Source organism: Phalacrocorax aristotelis, chromosome 2 (genome assembly GCF_949628215.1).
Source record: "Phalacrocorax aristotelis chromosome 2, bGulAri2.1, whole genome shotgun sequence".
Classification (NCBI taxonomy): Eukaryota; Metazoa; Chordata; class Aves; order Suliformes; family Phalacrocoracidae; genus Phalacrocorax; species Phalacrocorax aristotelis.
This window is the reverse complement of record NC_134277.1, coordinates 121,531,496-121,544,439: the sequence shown is the minus strand read 5'-3', so window position 1 is coordinate 121,544,439 and position 12,944 is coordinate 121,531,496. Positions and strand designations below refer to the sequence as shown.

At 41.3% G+C, this 12,944-nt stretch overlaps 1 protein-coding gene across 15 annotated transcripts in view; it reads right to left on the bottom strand.

The window, feature by feature from the left end:
* Nucleotides 1-12,944, bottom strand: part of DTNA (dystrobrevin alpha) — a 238,214-nt gene that overhangs the window by 66,345 nt on the left and 158,925 nt on the right. For all 15 annotated transcript variants that reach the window (XM_075084962.1, XM_075084963.1, XM_075084966.1 and 12 more), the window contains one exon: nt 4,163-4,376. In XM_075084962.1, the coding sequence (XP_074941063.1) occupies nt 4,163-4,376 (214 nt within the window). The remainder of the gene's footprint in view (nt 1-4,162; nt 4,377-12,944) is intronic.

Below are 12,944 nucleotides of genomic sequence, written 5' to 3'. Positions count from 1 at the left end.
TGCCCTGACCAGTGCTGAGTAGAGCGGGATGATGACTTCTTTCTCTCTGCTGGTGATGCCCTTTTTGATGCAACCCAGCATCCTGTTGGCCTTCTTGGCCGCAGCAACACACTGTTCGCTCATGTTGAGCTTTCTGTCCACCAGGACCTCCAGGTCCCTTTCCACGGAGCTGCTCTCCAGCCAGGTGGATCCCAGGCTGTGCTGCACTCCTGAATTATGTTTTCCCAGGTGCAAGACCTTACACTTGTCCTTGTTGAACTTCATAAGGTTCTTTAAACACTTTACAGCTCTGAATATCTGGACAAGCAAGAAGTTATACTTCCAAAACAGACAGTGAACATTTTTATGTATTGAACTCAGTATGATTCAAATGTGCATTTGATTAAACAAGGGCACGAATATTTCCTCTTATCTTTGTAGAAGTCAAGCCCCTCCAGCGAGATTTCAAAGCCCAAAGCTCCCAGCTCCATTCGCAGGACAGGTATGTCAAGGGACAGATTAAAATCAGCTATTTTCTTGCCAGTTAAACTTTGCAGCAGGAACAGCTTTATTGTAATATTGAGACAGTGCTGAAGATGATCTAGCACAGAATATTTTACAGACTGTTTAAATAGAGTCTTTTTGGGAACGGCTTGATTGAATGAGGCTGACATTCCGCCTAGCTGCCTAGGCTTTGACACTGGCCTGGGACGGGTTTTTCAGAGAGGTTTGAACTTGTCATCTTTTTATATAGTACTTGCATGCCAGTGAAGGAAGTATGCTATTATTTCATAAAGCCCGTTAATCACCTTAGATCCTAAAGCAAAAGCTATTGCCCAATTTTAACATGCAGTTAAAAATGCAAATCAGGCATGTTTTTGTCCAGATTTTTTAAACGTCTGCTTCATTCTGCTCACTGGTTTTGGTCTGTTGGGGTCCTCTATCCCATGATCCTGACTTTCACACACTAACAGCAAATTAATTGGAGCACTGTTACTGTTTGTGAATTTTGATTTTGTTGTCTTGCAGTTTTATAAGGTTGCACTTCAGTTTTGGCTTAGTATGAAGGAGCATCACACTCAGTGTCACATAAAATCTTACACACTACTATTTTTTCCCCACTTTTCCCCCACTTCAGGGTTGAGCAGCAGGGAAATTAGACCTGTAGGCCTAATGAATCCCCAAGGCTGTGAAAAAATATTGAAAACCTGGCATGAAAGTTCAGCAGAAGCAGTGGTCCACATGCCACAGCATTGCACCATGGTTCCTCTTAAGTTTTGCTAGCCAGTTTCTAGGTCCTGAGAAGACATCTGTATTGCAGACTGTATTGCAAGCCTAGGGAAATACAACCTGCCAGAGGGTAGAGAAACCTGCCAGGTTTTCAGCAGGCTACAAACGAAGGAAGAAGCTCTGTTTAAAGCTTGGAGGATCTTCAGCCAGCACAGTACACACGGGGCAGTATATATTAACTCAAACTAAATAAATGAGACAGTGGTAGGCTTATTAGATTTTAAATCACACCTTAACTTGTCTCTTGTGGTCCTTTCATATATGTTAAATCACAGACTCTTTTTCTCAATCTCTTTGTATTTCAAATGTGACGTGAGAAACCACACAACCTTTTCTGGACCTGCCCATAGTACAGCAGGAGCAGCCATCGCTCTGCGTAGCCACAAACACCAAAACCACCCATGATCACTCATAACAGCCTTCTCATACTGAAGAGCTATTTGGTCTTGGTCTACTGTTTGGTCTTAGAAAGCTGTTCTGGGTTTTTTGCGGTTTGGGGGGTTTTTTGTTGTCGTCTGCATCCATAGAATCAAATGTGATCACATTAACATTCATTAATAAACACGAAAAATAATTCCTCAGTGGCCACATAGAAATTTGGACAGCATTTCTGCAGGCCAACTGTTTCCTTAAAACATAATCCTAAGAAATAGAGGAGGGAACCCAGCTCAAAGATAACAGGATTATTTTAGGGGTGACTGTCGTGCTTTCAGTATGATTCAAGCACTTAGTGAAACCCTTTTTTTCATCAGAGGAGACTGCAGGTAATTTAGTTTAACTGCCCAGTTTCTATAAATGAGGGGAGAGTGACAAAAAGACTTAATCCCTCCTCACAGTTCCACCCTGTTCCCCCTATATGCAATGCTTTGCTTCCCTCTGAGCGTGGGACCGCAGAAGACCTTGCTCCATCTTCTACTAACTGGTAGACTTGAACAGAGAAGGACCTTTCCGCTGCACTTCAGACGAGGGGAGGGAAGGGAGCAACATCGGAAGCAGAGACATCAGCTGTGGTTAGACCACAGCAGCTCTCACACCATCCCTGTAGCATGTAAAGCCACCTCCCTCTGTTTCCCAGAAACGGGGAAATCTGGATCACCAGCAGTTGCTAAACCAACACCCGACCAAAAGCTTCAATAACCTAAACCATACTAAAGGGTAGGGCACATTTTGAGAATCAGATGCTTAACTTGTGCATCACTATGTGCAACAGGTGTCCAAACTCCCATTACAGTAAAGAGAGATCTAGCTGATGCACATCTCCATGAAGCCTGAACGTAGATATCTCAGATTGCACTCAAACCTCATCCCAGATGTTTGGTGTATTTAAAATGGGGTGATAGGCAGCCAGTCCCTACCTCAGACCCCAGAGCTGAGAGCCTCTTCCTGGGGGTCCTTCAGGTGTTTCTGTCCTTCTGGGAAGTGCATCTTGGACACCCCCCTTGGAGGCAGCATGACAGACTGAGTTGCTGCTTGGTGAATGGAGTGAGGATCACAGCCTCCTCACCCCTGGGAGGGCCTGATGGGAGCCCAGAAACAGGTCATGACCCACAGAACATGAGGTGTTTTCAGGGAAAGCAAAACCTTACTCCCTTAAACACATTCTCTATTTCCCTACAGGGGAGTAAATTCCTCTCCTCCATTTTTCTGCAAGTAGCCTTGATGTCTACCTGAGATCTTGACCCCTTTACAATGAGCTACAAAACAAGCATGTTATCACAGGACTTGCTTCCACAGTTGTGGGTCTTTCCTTGTGTTTACCAGCCAGGAAGCAGTTTGCTTGCACCACGCAGCAATGCATGCATCTGGTCATTTTCATCATCCTTTAGTGTTCTCATGACAGACACAGAGGTATAGAATAAAATGCCTATTCCTTCTTTTATTGCCCTTGTGGGGACAAAAAATATTCCTGAAGGCTATGGTTTCATAATGGATTGGCTTCTTTTTCTTCCCCTTGGAGGGGCCGGAGGGGAGTTTGCCTCCTCATGTGGAACATCTACTTTTTCTCCCCATTGCCATGGTGACTGAGCCGCTGGCTGGTCTGGCTCCCAAAGGTGTTTGATGACACCCAGCACCGGGGCCTTGAAGCGAGAGGATGGGAAAGAGGGAGGGGGAGAGGGGCAGCATCCTTATTTTAATGTGTCATGGCCAGTGTTTTCAGCTGGTGAATTTTCAAAATATAAGCCATAAAGAGGCAATAGGTCTTCTGCATCTGTCATCACTGTTCTCCAACAATTCCGTTTTGAGGATTGCAAATATGGCAGTACAGGTTGATGACTAAGTATTCAGAAACTGTAATTTGTACACACAGTATACTTGTTAGGGTAAGCGGTCCACTCAATCTCAAACTTGTCCTTTCTGTAATATGGGTCCCCTGCAGTAATAAACAACATGAATTTTGTCACCTCCAGGTCTTTATCCTATTTCTGTCATGGTCTCAAAATCATGCTGCACTGACATGAGCCAGAAAAAAAAAATTGCTTACAGCTGCAAGAACTTGCAGGGAAACGAGCTCTTTCAAAATAATGAGCTATTAACCCATGGCACTGCTGCAGAGGCATTGCAGTGGTGTCAGACATTGGTGTGTCAATAAATAACAAGGGAAATTATAAGTGGATGTATATTTGTTTCTGTAGATAATTCTTCTTTGATATAAACTGGAACAAGTCTGAGTAAGTGGATGAAAACACAGTTGTGCTGAATTTGGCTCGACAGAAAGGAAAGCAGAGGTCCTTAATTTAGGTTCTCTCCCTAGTTAGTGCTATTCACACGCTCATTATTTGGGTCCCAATTTAGCTTGTTCAATTGTTTCCCGAAGATATTTCTGGAGCAAGTAAAATCCTTTCACTAGTCGGGAGAAGAGGGAAGCACACATGGCTATGAGAGACAGACTTACGGATCAAAGGCTGCTAGCAAGAAGTTGAGCAGTAAGCTGATGGATTGCTCCACGTTGATCTGGTGGGTTGTTGGCATCCGTTTGTTGAGCTGGTAGAAGATAGTTGAAATCACAGCTTCCAGGCGAGCCACGTTCAGTTCGATGTTGGGATCCAGGTTGTTCAGTGCGTTTTCCCGCAGGGCTTCTATCACGTTCCAGATGTCTACCAGGTGCACTAGGGGACAGGACAGAAAGAGTCAGCAGGGACAGGAGCTCCTGAAAGCAACTGAGAAAAAAAGTCACCTCATCCCACAGGGTGGGGAATAGTACAGTCACACAGGACATGCTTCATGAATAATTAAACAAATGAACGTATTCTCCATCACTGAGATTTGAACTTGGTGGAGGAACGAGTAAACAAAATTCAAATCCGTTAATAAGCAAACAATATATTGATGTAATTAGTTGTAACGTGTACACCTTCAGCTTGGGAAATCATTCCTCATTCAAGGAAAAAATCTATATTTTACAGAAATCACTGGAAGGTAAATATATGCTAATTGTTTTTCTGAACAATGCCTCTATGAATACCCATTCAGAAATTACTTTTACATATTAATTTGCATAGCAAAAGGGCTTTTCAGACAATCCTATGAATACTAAGTGCTTAACATGTACTGACATTTTGAAAATTCTTTTCTGTAATTTGTATGGGAAGCAAAATATTTTACAGAAACAGAAGTGCAATTGAATCAGGGCAGACAAGCTACATTTAAACAAAGAACATGTAATGAAGTGATCCCAAAGTCATATTTTGTATCTTCTAAATATATTTCCTAAATGATTTGTTTAAATCTCTCTTTGACAAAGTTCTGGTCTAAGCTGAATTTCAGTGGGGCTGTTTTTACCTACAAGGACAGCTTAAAGGACAATCTCTGCTCACCCTTCATATTGTACCCAAATACAAATCTTATTTGCGTAGCGCTGTTATTGTGACAGTATGATTGGCTTGCCGCAGATTGGCATTTCCAGAATCAGTTGACCATGCCAAAAAAGAAAAAGCCCTACATTCATTCAAAATTTGGATTTAGTTCAAACCTGAACTCAAAGAATCATCCCTTTTCTTAAGTATTACCTAGGGTCCTACTAAACTGTCAATAAGAAACAAACCATAAGGTTCAGGGTGCAAAGTCTCTTTTTTTTAACCAGAGAAACTACTGTATAGTTCTTATTACTTAGCATGGTGATATGTCTTATGACATATCAAGAGCCATCTGTATGTGGAAGGACACGCAATTTTTTTGTGCATAGAGAAATTTAATTCTAACCCTCATCATTATATTTCTACCTTCTTGGTTTGCAGGTGCTGTCTCAGACTGCTATGTGACATGATGGTCTGATGGCAGGGAAATGTAAGCTGATACTAGACAGATAAATGAAACCAGATATACTGTCATTTTACTTAGTCTATAATTTTTCCCTATGATTGGGTTTCTTTTCTTCTGCCTCGGGAAAAAAATAATCTCCAATGCCCTCCTACTGCATGTGTAAGCCCAAGGAGGAAGATACACCACACAGGCGAGAGGCTACAGCAGCAGCAACTACTTCAGGCACTAGAAAAGGCACTTTTCCACTTCTTCTTGCTGTTCCCAAGCAAATAATTGGGAAAAAAGTTGGGAAAAGATGAAGTTCCACTGTGACACCTAAATATTTATTTGGCCTTTGTATCAAAAGGAAACTTCTGTAGATGACCTTGTATGCTGGCAGGTTGTCTTTAGAGTGTTGTCCTGAATTAAGCCAAGTGGGTGGAGCAATCAACCTCTCTGAACTCTTCATTTTTGTCCTCTAGCTGGGGGAAGAGCATCTTCCCTGTAAAAAATCTGGCATAAGTCTCAGATCTTTTTAATGCAGCCATTCCCATTCAATCAGTTTTCACTGTCAAGCTGGTACAGAGGTAACCTGGGTAAATGGGAGATGAACGTTCTCCAGGAAGACGACCGGCACACAGTAACTGACCCTTTCTGGGCAGCTTCTCCACATGGCTCAGAGGCCAGACTAGGCAGAGAATGGAAAAAGTCACCAGAAAGCAGGCCATCTTCTTGTCCAGGACAGAAGGGTTAATGAGCATTTCTCACTCTGGGTCACCACTGTAAGGCAGCCAAGGAAGAAATACAAAGCAATATGCCAGAAAATGCAGCAACAGGCTGGACCGTGCGCATGTGTTTTGTGACCTTATTAAGAAGGGAAGGGCAGGCAGAAAGCAGAAGGTTAAGTGTGGTGTTTCCCTCGAGGTCTAGCTGTCGCTGGCCATGAGGGCTGTCTCTGGTAACTCAGACCAAGCAGATGAAGGAGAAGGTGCTTCCACCACCAGTTTCACCAGGCTGGCTTCTGGGTGCAAGGGTATGCATGCAAACTGTTGAATCTGAACTGTAGCTACACCAACAAAATAAAATGTAAGAAATTACCAGGCATCACAAATATAAAAAAGGGAGTAATGCATACGCAGATGGCTAACCTTGACCTGATGCTACATGAACATGATAGCAACCTGAGAAACAGCACAAACAGGGGTACTAGTTTAACAGCACCGCTGACCGAGGCAGAAATTACTAGGGAAACCCTATGCTAAATACTGAATGAGGATGTAAAATCAGCAACATTGAAGATAGTGGGAAAAGAATAAACAGGTACAGGGTGTTTATTTGGGAATGCATGAGCATGGCAGAGGACAAAGCATGGGGGTGAAAAAGGGGAATATAAACGGTAACAAATCATGTCACCAGAGCTGCTTGTGGGTGCCTCTGAAGCAGCCCCGCGCCTGAGGAGCGCAGAAGAATGAACACAGCAATACACCTGTTGTTTTGACCATACAAGTATCTAGTTTACTTCTTCAGTCATGGGGATCTGCGATGGTTTCCCCAGCATTGATAAAAGGACATCCAGGGAGGATGAACCAGATGTGGAACTCCCTAACAGTGAGAATTTCACACAGCAATTTAACTTTAATTCCTAAGGCCTAGTAGTGGAAAACTCTTGAATAAGAGAGCATAGAGGAAAACAGTTGGCACAAGGAATGAGACTGAAATGGGGCTTGGTGCCTTTATTCTTTATGTGATCCAGTACTGATACTATGTGGATGTCAGATTTTCATGTTTGTTTTTTTTTTCTTTTCCCACTGATATTATATTTTTCATAACATAGTCATATCCAGAGTTCGTTTTGACGATGGTCCTGGAAAGGGAAATATCCAGAGGCTAGCAGACGTGGGACTAATAATATCAGTACACTCACACAGCTGAGAGAAAAATATTGGTTTTAGTTTTAACTCTAACCTGAAAGCCTCATAAGCTATCCTGATATTCATTGGTATGCCAGAAAGGTAGGGTACAAGACTAAAGAAATTACTTATTGGAAATTCCACAGCAGTAACAGTCCTCTACCCACCATAAAATATTAGTCTCAAGGAACTGCTGTGCATTTGTACTATAAATAATTTTATTTGTTTTGGGGTTTTTTTTTTTCAGAAACACTTCAGTTCCACTTGAAGCTGAATAAACAACAATCCTACTGCACCGTTTTATTTTGCATTTTATTCATGAATTTCAAATCTCTCTACAAAGGCTGGAAAGTAATACTTCCTGGAGGAGGAAATGGAAGAAGGACAAGAGCCAGACTTTTTAACAAGATCTGCTAATTTTGAAACTATCTGTTGAAATATCTGGCTCAAAATCACAAAAAGAGTTTGTCAGACTGTTGTACAGAGGACTGAAGCCTCTGACCTTTACTCAAGTCAGTTTCATGGACAAGAATTCACCCACAGAAACTGAAATGTCAAAAATCAGGTGTCTACTGTCAGCTGGTGATCAAGGCTCCCTCTAATGCCAGTGGAAGAAAAAGGCACCTTGAAGCAGCTGTCTGGAGATCAGGTTGGATGATCAGTGCTTTGAAGGTGCCCATATTTCTTCCCTGACTACAGACAAAGCCTAAAGTGACAAGTTAACATGAGACATGTAACCTCAGAGCTTTTAAAGTTAACTGAGGTGAATCCCACACCTTGCTCTTTAAACATTAAAAAAAGGTATCTTTTCTGTTCTCACTACTACATGGCCTAGAATAATTCAGGTTTTATACAAAATATGAATAATAAATACTTTAATCTGTATGAACAGCCACCAGATCCTGTCACAGTCACAGCCTCTTACACTGCATCAGTTAACCTTGTGCAGATTAATTCTGGGTGTAGTTCCCTACTGATCACTTTGAATCCTCTTTTTTTTAAGTTTACTCACATAGTAAGCAGACTCTTACATATTATAATCACACTGCTAAGTCAACCTATCATCACCAGGAAAAGGCAGAGAAAAACACAGGCCTCTGCAAGCTCCCCTCTATTCATTTGCACCATTAGAAATGTATGTCTACAGCTAATATGGTATCTGTAGTCTTTTCACCAAAATAACAGAATGTTGACCTTGTAAACTTTGCATAAGCTTACATTCCTCATTTCAATTTTCATCCTCTCTGCTATGCACTTGCTATAATACCTGCTATGCCCATTTATTTATTTATCCATCCCTGAGATTCTTTTAATCTCACTGAAGAAGGCATGTCTCCTTACTTTGTTTGCACAACATGTAGTGCAATAAAACCCACATCTGATTTCTACATACTACTATGATGCTAGCAAGAGTTTGCAGTGTAACGAACAACTTACAGATGCAGGAGAGCTTTCTTTCTCCTAAAATCTACCTTAAATTCCCTCAACAAACTCAAACTCTACAAGTTTGTTTTTAACTTCTTGTTGCTGTTGCTGCTTCTGTTGCCTTACACACGCTTCCCTCTGAAAAGGGAATTATCCCTCAACATGAGAAAGATGCCCTTTCTGAAATGGATCTTCAAAGCTATAGAAATCTGGCAGTTGTTTCTTCAGTGTCAGCAGATGGGCACTAAGCAGTAAGACTAAAAGCTGCTTGTATCTAGCACCTGTGTGGTATAAGGCAATCCAAAATCATGCAGCCCAGCCAATCTTCACAGACTCTTCAGAAAGGCCTCACACTCTGCAAACAGCATAGCTATCCAGGTATAGACGATCTCCCTCATTTGTATGATGTCTGCAAAACATGTAGATGATTTCCACAAGCAATTGCTATACTATACATTTCCCTTTAGATTTTCTGTTAAGTGATTTCTAGAGTCACAGCTAAGCTAAACATCTGCATTATTAGACCTTCAATGGCAAACATTGTCTGCTAATTTATCTTTTATGAGATGAAGTAATATTTAAACACTGTCATAGAGGGTTTCATATCTGAGCACGTTCCGTAACAGATAATGATTAGTGAATGTAAATAAAGTTCAGTATCCGGACAGAAGTGGGACAACGCAGATGAGCAGCAGTACAGATGGCTGCCATTCACTCCACAGCAATTGTCACCAACAAATGCATACTCTGAGGAGACCCTGGCTGAACTGCAGAAAATTAAGATTAATGTATGAAAATATACTCCAAATAACAAATGTTATTTCCTTCAGTGGACTCCTTCACCTGTTAAAATAACATTTGGAGAGTGCCTGTTGCCAGTGCATTGTAACTGAACAGAACAGCGTCTCTCTGCAGGATTTAAGGGTGAACGAAAGATGGCTGGCTCAGTTTGAAACGAGTTTTGTATCTTCCTCAAACTACAAAGTTTTCAGACCCCTTCTGCCTTTACCTGTGTTCAGAACATCTTTTCCTATTGCCTTTTACTACTTTGATGATGAAATGATCATGAAAAAGAGTAATTAGTAGTTATAGTGCAGAATTCTATCACCTACAACTCTATCAACAGGTTAATCTGTGGAAGAGGTGTACTCTGGATACATTTGGAGAAAGTAGGATTTAGGATTAAACTACGTCGCTTACTAAAAATGCATGTCAATTTTCTTGATCTTGATCCCTCCTCTTTTCTTCAAGTGTTTTTCAGTCTCTTCATTAGCAGGAAAAAAATGTATTTTTAATTTATTGTAACTAGGAACTTTAATTTACTTGCAACTAGTAATTTTCTATTTGGTAGATAAAGATATCTTAATAGCCAAATTGTGAGAGAAGAGATGGACTACACTCATCTTTTTTTCAACTCAAAGCAAAGAAATTAAAATTTATTTATGCAGTGAAAAATGAAGTCTTCTTTCTATCATGCAGTTTATTTAGAATTATGGAAAGGCTGTGAGATACAGATAATCTTGGATATATCACTAATCTCAAAGGAGGCAGATTACTTAAAACATCATTTGTCAAGAAATGATGTTGCCTTAAGCAAGCATAAAAAAGAAAACTGTAGTGGAAATTTATTTTCTAAAAGTAGTTTAAAAAAATATTTTAAAAAGTCTGTGTGCTTAAGCTTTCTTACCATTAAACGGATCTACTTATGCAAAAATTCTCATCTGTTCTACTACATTTTTGTATTCCACCTGAACCATGAACTCCACAATGTTATCTTTCCATTTATTACTAAATGAACATGGAAGAGGAGATTACATTTAATCAAACAAGGAAAGCAACTAAACTAGGACTTTAGCAATCAATGCAAATTTACTTAACATATAGTAGCTCTAACTAAGCCTACGTTAAACACGCCCAATTGATAGTTAGGACAGAATTCCTCCTTGACAGATTTTCCTTTGTTGATGAACACAGGAAAAACTTTTGAAGAAGTATTTATTTAAATTATTTCCAAAATTTTAGTACACATTTCATTAAGATTTTAGTCCAGCAAAGCTCTTGCAGACATGCTTGAGTTTAAACAAACTAATACTGCCATTTGAAATCAACGGCACTTGAAATGTGTGTCAGGTATTTCAGGTGAATTTCATTAAAGGGGAAAGATTTATGATTCCATGTCTAACAATCCTAAAAATATTATAACATATATTAGACGATTCTTCTTCTTTTGATTAGAATCTACGAACACATCACAAATCAGGGTATTGGAGCCATTTGTCACCGTCACTGCTCTGAAGCCCTGGGAAGTCGCTCACTCTCTGTTTGGCTCCCTCTGCTGCTGCCAGGAGGGTAACGGAGGACTGAACGAGGTGTGTTTTCCCTCTAAACTACACCTCTTTTTGGCCAAGGTGCCCCTCAAATCTGTCAGCTGTAGCACAAACACCAAAAATGTTATCTGCACATCCCACCGCTATGCAGATTGACGTGCCAGCTACGATGGCTTGCAGTCTTTTATGCTCTCTACTGCCAATTACATGAAAAAGAAAATGTACCAAGGTGTTGCTTCTGCTCAGGTCTAAAATGAGGTACCCAGTTCTTTGGCTGGGTACATCTGGTGACAGCTGTCACACTACATGGCTGATACACCCCAGCTACTCATTGTCCAACTAGCTGAACCTCTGCTCAGACTGTACCTGGAAATGTCCTACCTGTTCTTATTCCTGCTCCCATGTCTCTCAGGCTCCTCAAGTACCTCCCTTGCTTACCTCTGCTGCCAGACATAGTTCACAGCCCAGTGATTCCCAGCACAGCTGGGCACCCACTAGGCAGCTGATCCAATAAGCTTAGCGTGGGTTGGGCCACTTCCAAATGCTCTGCAGGCCATCAACAGCCCTTGGGATGGTCACCACTCTTTTCCAAAAGCAAGAATGCTGGACTTCTAGCTTGTCAGCACATATTTGAATGTGTAATATCAAAATATATTTCATTGCATCTTCTTGCTATTTCACTTGATTCCTAGGTTTTGTAGATGCAGTGATTGGTGAGTAAATACTGCAAGCTTAAAGAAGAAACTAAAAAAATATTCCAAATATTTTCTGCCATGTTATTCTGATCCCAAAATGTTTTAATTTTTACACCCAAATTATTACACCCAGGGGATGGCTCCTGAGGGTTGTGAGAAAGCCACTGTTACTCCAATTTCCACTGAGAGCAAGAAGGACCCAGTGAACTAAAACCTCATCTCAGTCTCTGGAAAGGGGATGGAGTGAATTCTCCTGGAAGCCATTTCCAAGCATATTAAGGACAAGAAGGTGATTGGAAGCAGTCAGCATGGATTTATGACAGAAAAGTCATGCCTGACCAACCTCTTCGCCTTCCACAATGAAATGAACAGTTCATGGGACAAGGGAGAGTAGTGGATGTTCTTTACTCTGCCTTTAGCAAGGCTTAACACTGTGTCCCATAATATCCTCATTGTCAAACTAATAAGTGTGGGCTGCATAAGTGGACAGTAAGGTGGACTAAACACGCTGAACAGATTAGCTGAAAATCTTGTGATCAGTGGCACCAAATCAAGTTGGAGGCCAGCCACTAGTAGTATACCCCCAGGCTTGATACAGGGGCCAAAACTGATTAACACTGTGCTGGTTTTGACTGGGATAGAGTTAAAGTTCTTCACAGTAGCTAGTATGGGGCTCTGTTTTAGATTTGTGCTGAAAACAGTGTTCATAATACAGGGATGTTTAATTATTGCTGAGCAGTGCTTACACAGAGTCAAGGCCTTTTCTGCTTCTCCCCCCACTCCACCAGTGAGTGGGCTGGGGGTGCACAAGAAGCCAGGAGGGGACACAGCTGGGACAGCTGACCCCAACTGACCAAATGGATGTCCCATACCGTATGAGGTCATGCTCAGCATATAAAGCTGAGGGAAGAAGAAGGAAGGGCAGAACATTCCGAGTGATGGTGTTTTGTCTTCCCACGTAACTGTTATGCGTGACGGAGCCCTGCTTTCCTGGAGATGGCTGAACACCTGCCTGCCCATGGGAAAGAGTGAATGAATTCCTTATCTTGCTTTGCATGTGTGCGCAGCTTTTGCTTTAC